The 9,049-nt window shown below is 35.8% G+C and overlaps 2 protein-coding genes across 4 annotated transcripts; one reads left to right on the plus strand and one right to left on the minus strand.

Moving 5' to 3' along the window:
• Positions 1 to 19: 19 nt before the first annotated feature.
• On the plus strand, positions 20 to 2,297 carry LOC113064332 (protein FAM216A-like). Of its 2 annotated transcripts, XM_026235067.1 has the most exons (7): positions 88 to 227; positions 328 to 356; positions 759 to 883; positions 1,287 to 1,413; positions 1,503 to 1,683; positions 1,766 to 1,851; positions 1,987 to 2,297. In XM_026235067.1, the coding sequence occupies exons 1-7, from the start codon at positions 151 to 153 to the stop codon at positions 2,115 to 2,117; spliced, it is 756 nt and encodes a 251-aa protein (XP_026090852.1). In that variant the 5' UTR covers positions 88 to 150; the 3' UTR covers positions 2,118 to 2,297. The 2 variants fall into 2 exon arrangements, 1 of the variants encoding a protein (XP_026090852.1); XR_003278806.1 differs by lacking the exon at positions 328 to 356 and having other exon boundaries at positions 20 to 227; positions 1,294 to 1,413.
• On the minus strand, positions 2,295 to 6,025 carry LOC113064333 (vacuolar protein sorting-associated protein 29). 2 transcript variants are annotated; one of them, XM_026235068.1, is made up of 5 exons: positions 5,923 to 6,006; positions 5,047 to 5,058; positions 3,122 to 3,313; positions 2,798 to 3,033; positions 2,295 to 2,715 (listed from the first exon to the last, which is right to left on the minus strand). In XM_026235068.1, the coding sequence occupies exons 1-5, from the start codon at positions 5,923 to 5,925 to the stop codon at positions 2,598 to 2,600; spliced, it is 561 nt and encodes a 186-aa protein (XP_026090853.1). In that variant the 5' UTR covers positions 5,926 to 6,006; the 3' UTR covers positions 2,295 to 2,597. The 2 variants fall into 2 exon arrangements, with proteins under 2 accessions (XP_026090853.1, XP_026090855.1); XM_026235070.1 differs by lacking the exon at positions 5,047 to 5,058 and having other exon boundaries at positions 5,923 to 6,025.
• Positions 6,026 to 9,049: the final 3,024 nt, after the last annotated feature.

Raw genomic sequence — 9,049 nt, forward strand, 5'->3', positions numbered from 1 at the left:
CCATGCTGTTTTTTTTTTTCTGTCACCAACGGAAGCCTGTAGAGGTCAAAACACTGGAAACGCGCTCAGTATCGGATGGCATTACAGGTCATTTAATATCGCTTGTAAATATTCTACAAGCCCCAGTTCAAGTAACGGTAACATTCCGGCATGAAAAAACACGTGAAATTCCTCGAAAGCAACGATAAAAGTCGTCTGTACCACAGAAAGTCGTTTTTGCCTTTAAGGTACGTTAAGTCCTTGAATATTTTACAACGGCTATGCAAATTACTTTGTGTTGTTGTTGCATAGATTATATTTCCTGTGATATAATATTTCCCTTGACAGGCCATCTGGTCTTAGTCATGTGCACGCTGGTAAGTTTGTTGTACTATCCTAAAATTATAAAATCTTGAATCACGTCTCTGCATTTCTACAGCAGCTCTTTTGCATTTTTCCTGTTGTATACAACTGTAAATACAGTATGTACATCTGCAACAGCATGTACACTAAGTTTGTCTTTTTCCATATGGATACAGAAGTAATATTAATATGTGTAAATTACCGAAACATTACACCTGTATAATTTGGACAGAGTAACCAGAGTCTCTGACCCAGTTGAGTGGGACCAAACAGGCATTCTAAAAACCTTCTTAAGACGAACGGCTGTCATATGTGTAGCTAACGATTTTCTGGGAACTATTACTTGTATTAATATTTCTCACGTAAACTGTAACTAAATATTCAGTGAATGGACTTAATTTTCCCCTTTTATCCAGGCAAAACAAACTCAGTATTTGGACATAAAATACAAAAACCTGCAACTGTTCAAGTGCCAGAACAAGATCGGGGCACTAAAACTATTCATATCCCTAAGATCATGGCTGCTGCTCCATTCTTACAGGTATTTCATGAAAATATATACTATCAGGAAAATGTGCGCAATGATTAGAGATTGCTTTAGAAAAGTTTTTAAAAAGAAACCTATATCTTTATTTGATTAAAATGAAAGTAAAACAGTAATGTGAAATATTACGATTGCCGTTTCAAAGAACAATTTGATCATATATATATATATATATATATATATAAATAATGGAATTTATTGCTGTCATAAAAAAAAAAAAAAAAATTTGGCTGCTGAAAATGTAGCTTTGCCATTACTGGAACATTGCATTTTAAAATATATTCAAATATATATATATATTGCAATGAATTGATAAATACATCTGATATCTGGACTGGTTCAGCAGTCATTTAGAAACTTATGCCAAGTATCTCATAATTCAAATTCACTTTGTTTTCAGCACCCAGGCCTGACACCCGGACAGAAGCGTTTTCTGTATAATTTCGCAGAGGCCTACAGTAAAGAGCACATGCGGCAGCTAATATGTCAACACTATATGAATGTATTACACCGCTGTATCAGGACAGGTGAACCAACGCCTCTGAACTTATTTTGCCTGTATTAGCAAGATCTTTCATTACAAAGAAATTTATAATTTATTGTACTTCATATTTAGTGCCAGATGCGAATGTGCATCTGAACGTGAAGCTGCAGATGTCAACACGCATCCCACAAGTGAAGCACACGACAAACTCCCAAATTACATCTACGAGCAGGACAAAAGAAAGTGGAAAGAGATCTTCGACCTCAGAGAAAGTGAAGAAAACTACTTTACCTAAACTTGTCAATCATCAAAGGTAAGGAAATGTTGCCACCTGCGAAAATGTTGAAACACTGAAATAGAAATAGCTGTGATTCTAATACTTAACAACCACACAGAGTGTCTTCTGGATTTGCAAAGCCAAACACAATACATTCAACAAAAAGAACTAAGACCAAAACTGCAAAACACGCTTCTTCACGGGGTAGGTTTGCTGCTTTACAGCCTAAAAATAGTGTAATATACAGGATTCTTTATGATCCTGATATTATGAAATCTTTACATTATTTAAAGAATTTAGCTGTATTTAACATTATTTAAAACTGACCTATATTTCCAGAATCACGTCCATGGGAAGATGACTTTGAATGCGAGGCAACTGAAATGGATTCTTATCTTGCAGGACACATAAGTGGCCTGTCTTTCAATGAATCAGAAGACGATGATGAGTACTATCTATTCCTTACCTAACACATCAATCTGTTTTGTCATTTGTGAAAAATATCTAACAAGATCATTCTTAGTCTTAAAACATCTCCGAGATGATCCAGTTTTAAGTAAAAGGCTGTTCCAGACATTTTAAAATACTGATTTTAATAACGTGCATTCAGTGTTTTCTTAAAAAATAAAACAACAAAATGACACTGCTCATGTGATGTGGGGTTTTATTTGATGAAAGATGACTTAACATGGGCCTTGAAAAATTAATAGGGCACATAACATATTTAGAAGACTAATTCACACTAACATTATGCAAATAACGCAGCATGATTGCATCCTCAACAACAATCTGCTGAACCACAATGCTGACATTCTGGTGACATATAAACAGTATTATATATTACATTAAAATATAGCGTAACATTATGATACAGCATTTGTGACGTTCAGGTGAGAGGGAATGACAAGATTAGCATCCTGAAAGAAGGCAGCTGACAGTATCCGTGATCTTTAAGACTTTTTGTATTCGATTCTCTCGACTTTGACGTCGTCTCCAATGAGCTGATAGACATACGTTACCACTGTAGATGCTTGAATGTCCATCAAAACAAACGATGGTGTGATGTTGCTGTTAAGAGACAATTTCATCACAAATCATGTAATCAATTGCATATAACACGATGCAGAGATTATAAAAGTAAATGTTATACCTTTCCAGTGCGCTATAGGCCCCTGTGGCAGATCCGGGGTTAATATAAAATTTATTCTCATTCTCGAAAGCCTCAAATTTGTGTGTGTGACCAGAAATAAGGATATCTACATCCAGCTGCCTTTGAAGCAGCGCCAAGCTCGCCATGTCGCCCCACGGGATCACTTGGTGTCCATGGATAAGGCCGATTTTGAACTGCCCCACTGTCACCACCTTCTGTTCTGGATAATTCAAGTTCTATAATTTCGAAACAGGCAATGAGGATAGTTAAAAGAGTGCATAAACAAACAAACAATGAAAAACAGAAATAGGAACTCTAAGTCACCTCATCAAAGTCTCCTCTGACTATGTGCACATCTCCAGCCAGTGTTTTCAGGTAGTCGTAGCTCTCCTTTGTACAAAGGTTTCCTGTGCAGAGGATGTGCTGAATCTTGCCAGGCACTAGCAACTTCTTGAATTTGGCAGGTAGGGTGTTGCATCGGTGGGGAATGTGAAGGTCACCTAACACGAGGACCAGCTAATGGCGAAATAAAACTTGTTAGTGTTCCAACCTATGTTGCTGGACACATAGAGTGAAGGTATAGTGGCGTCGTAAGCAAAGCATTGCCGTCTGAATGAAATCTTTAATTAAAACATTTGGGAGAGAATGTTTTGCCTTTGGAATCTATTTGGATGCATTGATGTGTCAAATTTTCTTCAGACAGCAATTAGGTCAAAGCTGAGCACAAGGAGCCGATTCTAAGACCGTTAGCTCAGCTGAACTTGCTGAACCTAAAACAGGCTGAGATTAAACTATGAGCATACAAGCCTAAAAAAACTGTTCAGTAGAATCAAATCTTTGGTACTATAGAAAATTGAGATCTTACACAATGCAGCATTTTCAATAAAAACACAGCTAAACATTTGAAGACAACATGGCTATGTTTGGAATAGCATACTAACATCTTACACTGTGGCTGCATCAGAAATCATACACTTCCCTACAATATAGCAAACGAACAGTATGTGAAAAGAGTGGTGTGTCCATGGCATTCATAAAACAGAAAGTGGAATGTACCTAGATGACTTACTATTTCTGGTGAGATTTTGAAGTGCACATTCGATGGACACTTCGATATCCCATGAGGCCATGGGAAAGGATTTGTGAATTGCAGTGAAGTGACAACTGACAGGTCACATGACTATGCCAAAATGGCAAATTCAGTATCTGGATTAAATTCATACTACACACATTCAAACTACATAAAAAAATTTTTGATGCTAGCAAAATAATTCAAAGGAAGTACCTAGCTGCACAGAAACATGCAATTTCAGATGTAGCCTTACTGTTTCTGCAGTATGTAGCAATATGAGGTGCAGTATGCAATATTTTGTTATCTGACAGCCCCAAGTTTTGACATTTGGACACAAAACTGGATGCAACTAGGCTTTTTTATTTCTAATACCAAATTTACACTGCAAAGGGGGCACAGAAGAGCTTCTGAAATGCCATATAGGTGTCTTTATTGCATAAATGCATTTAGACCGCTATTACAACTGTATACTTTAATACTAGAGGCTAAGCAGGCACAAATTAGTCAGGAATTTATATGGCATTGTGCCTTTTACACTGAATTTTAAGCAGGCACAGAGCAACCTTAACTTGGCATTGTAAAGATACCTTAATATTATTGAATGGGACTCTGAATAAATGTGCACAGAATAAATGAGGTCATGTGACAAACAATACAACAATAACATACTGCTGTTTAAAAATGTTCATTGTTGCATACAGTCTCACATACTTTTCAAATAAAGTAGTATGCAGTTTTCCGCAAATACAGCAGTGTACATAGTACATTAGTATCCCATTCCAAACATCAGCCAATATTCTTATGAGATCAGTATGTTTGACCAAGTCTCACTGATACTCGATTTAGCTTGAGTTTAAAATATACCTCACATTGTTCATAAAACACACAAAAGTTTCTGTAATGCTTAGAAACAGGACTATATATTCTCAACATGGTGGAAGAGTATTCTTCAATGCTCAATCATTCTGCAAGCTTATAATTAGATTATTAACTACTTGATGACCACAGAAATTAGATCGACTTGATGAAGAGCATTCTAAACCCAGAGCAATGCAAACAGAAAGCAAGACTGAGGGTGAAAGAGGAATCATGCTAGATCCAGCAGCCCAGAGGACACAGAAGCACTAGTCTAAAACTGAGAAAACCGTGAGCACTAGAGGTCTGGAGAGGCACTTACTCTGTGACCAGCCTGAATACGATGCAGAGGTCAGGATGGGGAACAGTGGGTGAGGAAGGGTGTGAGGGAAGGGATGTGGATGCATAATCACAACAAAAAACAACATACAAAAGATGAAAGACAGACAGAAAACGGAAACAAAGTGGATAAATAATATCAACTGGAAACTCAACATAAATTGGACTGAATGTTAGCTGATTGTTGATGAATGAATGAATGGCACTTGCAGGCAGTTAGTGTGAAGCTTGGGGTAAGAGCTGCTGAGGCTTCCCATAAGATCACAGTATCACTTACAAAAGCACTTCCATGACAACGTTTCAATCTGCAAGCACTATTCTCTGTGAAACTGTTTTGGAACGATATTTATTGTAGTACATATACATTTAAAAACGTTCCTGAGGTTTTTACACCCTACAAAAATACACTGTAAAATGAACACATTTGGTAATATTTTAACAATTTTCTTTTGGCTGCACTGGCAATGCTTAGACATTTATTTTATTTTGTAAACATATGCTTGTAAGACATAAGAATAACAGTAATATGCTAGCCACTGTAGGCTAGCAAACTGTTACTGGACTAAGCATTCAGTATTAACACACCATACCACGTATTGCAACACATAAAAGCATAATTATTTAATATAACAAAGAATATACTTCGCGTGTCATTGATTTAATCTATTTTAAAAAGACTGCCTGGCTAATGTTACATCCTGACTCAAGTTGCGCTAGCTCGCTGCTGTCATGTGACCCTTCAGTCCTAAATTTCCAGCTTTTTGGGAAAGCAGTTTAAATATCTACTCGGACGTATGGTTTTAATAATAATTCAAGTATTTTCTGATAAGGAAACCGGTTCTGATAAATGAAAACATACCATTTTTGTGCAGCTGGGTGTTTGAAACTGAACTCAGGAAGCTGCTGTTGACTCGTAAGGCCAGAAACTCAATGTTGCCAGATCACGCTGGAAAAATAAGCAAGCTGATTAAAAGACGACCCAAATTCGCTCATAAAAAGAGCACCTGGCAACACGATACGACAGCGCCATCTGGCGCATATCTTGCCCAGCAGTGCCTTCATATAATGCTGCACATATTCGAAGCACAAAACTCGCTGAGGCGGCTGCATACAAATATGTTGATTCCGGTTAAACACACCTGCAAATTGCTTCTATGATTAACCAGACAGTTATATATATATATATATATATATATATATATATATATATAGTGATTGTAAACATACGGGACAAACAAATCAGTGGCAGTATTCCCAAATTAGTTTTTATCTTAACTCTAAGAAATCTCCTAAATAGCAGTAAAAGTTATAGGTAAAAGGTATCTTAAACCTCACAAAGTTGTTCAGAGTAACTTTTACTAATGAATGGGGACAAATCAGTGAAGGGCACTATGTTTAGACATTGAAAAAATATTTATTAGCACGAAAGTTCAGAGTCCAAGGATGTGAACAGCTCCAAGTAGAACGTCATGTGTTGTCATCTCGAATTATGCAGCATGAGTTTCTGAAAGTTAACATGCGTTGAAGCCATGTAACTATTTTAGAGTATGGCCCTTCATGACGTCATGAAAGGCGGAATTCCTTATATGGGCACTTCTCCCGGAGCCCAAGCACACATCAACCAGAGCAACCCCAAAACTTCCTTAATTCATGTTACAAAATGGAATGGCTTCCCAAAAAACCCAGCGTTAAGGGAACAGTGGATGCAGTTTGTTTTTCCGAAGCACCAACTGAGTTTTGTTTCACACATGTGTTTGTTTGTTACCGTCATTTCCGTGACGGATGTTTATTTATAAGCAATGTCCAGTTTGATGGTGTATTTGCAGACATTTGATACTGAAAGTTGGAGCAGTCCAGCAATAAACGATACCGGTCATGAGTTGGAAACGCAGGTGTTGAAACTGCATCAAATTTCTGAGTTTTGTTGGCAATCAGCGCTCAAGTGCTTGCGACACTTTAGCTCTGCCCACTGCACTAGGAGCTCTTCTGTTGTCGGATAGAATTGTAAAGCTGTGTCTGTCTTTTGTAAATATGATAAAACTAAAGACTCTTGGAACTGAGAAACAGCAGTGATTGGCTGCGAGGGGATGGGTCTCTGTCAGTCAGTTTAATTGTATAAAATGACAACATATAAAACCCGCTCTAATAACAATGTTGAAACTTACATATCGACCTGAAATGTATTATATATAACCAGTTCAGTTTATGACAGTTTTTACAAAAACATAATGATTTTGAGATATTAACTCGAATGAAATTATTTTAGATGAAAATGTTTGCTTTTGTGTTTTGTCGCTAGGTGTCAGTGCAACATCAGAAAAAATGATCAGGGGAACCCAACGCAGTAAACAGTTTAACCTCACTGAGAAAACAAGCGTTTGAGTAGTTTGATGTTGACTTATATCTTTATTTACTGTGAATATACCCATTTTGAAAACTTCTCATGTATCAACTAAAAACTATTCCTTTATTTATAATTTTCTTATTATGTTTTACTACATTACGATAGATGAGCTGTAAATTCGCTGAATTAACATTAATATATATATATATATATATATATATATATATATATATATATATATATATATATATATATATATATATATATATATATATACATTTATATAAGATTTGTTTTGCAAAAATGCATTTTGTCTGTATACATCACCACTGTCCTTGATATCATGCTTAGTTTAGTGTTTGCTCCTTTATTTATTCATAGGATATGTTATGCCACATACGTAGAACATAGAACAGGCTTTTATGAATAGCTTGCTTACAATGGAAAAGATTTGTGAGGCATTCATTTAACTGGAACACAACTCCCTGCCCCTAAACCACTTGATACACTTCTCAGTTTACTGGGCATGAAATAAACTCACCTGAATGTCCTTAGAGATAAGGTGATGCTCCAGAACATGAAGGCTTTCGGAAAGAAGCCTGGTGAAGACTTAGGGACTCAAACACTTCTGTATATATTTTTGTAAAGAATATAATCTATAAAATTGTAGAAAGAATATCATAAACAATATAAGAAGATTTGTAAACTAAATTGTTAACCTAGAAAGTGATAGATAGATAGATAGATAGATAGATAGATAGATAGATAGATAGATAGATAGATAGATAGATAGATAGATAGATAGATAGATAGATAGATAGATAGATAGATAGATAGATAGTATTGTGTTGGATGTTGCCTTGATGTCTTAACAGAACTCAACCTTCAACTATGAGTGATTCTACCAAATTATTCACAAGTCTGGCTTCATCAAAACACCACACATAAGAAAATTAAACTCATAGAAAGCAAAACACACATCCTCTAAGGGTATAATTGTTTCCATTGCTTGCCAAGCCCTTAATTCCCTTAAGAGCTGAAAAAAGACTTTAATTTAGTCTCTCAAGCTCAAAACACTGACTCACTGACTCAGTCACAGTTTAGGCCTGTGGTGAGGAAACAAGGACCCCATGAGACCCCAAAACAGGTGGTTAAAGAACAGTGTGAACCAAGGTTGGCATAACAATAACAGATTATAAATTATTTTATAATCGTTTTCTAAATTTGAAATCTCTTCAAAAACATTTACGCAATCATTCATTATTCATAGTTATCATTCATATGCAAGTTTTTATTATTTTCTATTTTCTTGAAACACTTCGTTGTTTACCAAAATGAATCATGATTCAAAAATAATAAATATTCATCAATCAAGTTGTACTAGGGTATTTGACTTATTTGACTTATTCACTCTTTGACCTCATAGTGTCACTGTTTGCTCAAGGAAAATAAAAAGATAAGCAGATAGGTTTGTATCCCTCCTTTATAATATATCTTAAATGTCTTGGTAAATATGTACAATATATAATATTTGTTAGCATGTTTAGCTCTTTAATTTCTCAAATGGATTCAAGCCACTCTCTGGATTTAATGTGTGTGTGTGTGTGGCCCCATATTTGAAGCTTAATGGTATACAAATACC

The sequence above is a fragment of the Carassius auratus genome, chromosome 46, assembly GCF_003368295.1.
Source record: "Carassius auratus strain Wakin chromosome 46, ASM336829v1, whole genome shotgun sequence".
NCBI lineage: Eukaryota > Metazoa > Chordata > Actinopteri > Cypriniformes > Cyprinidae > Carassius > Carassius auratus.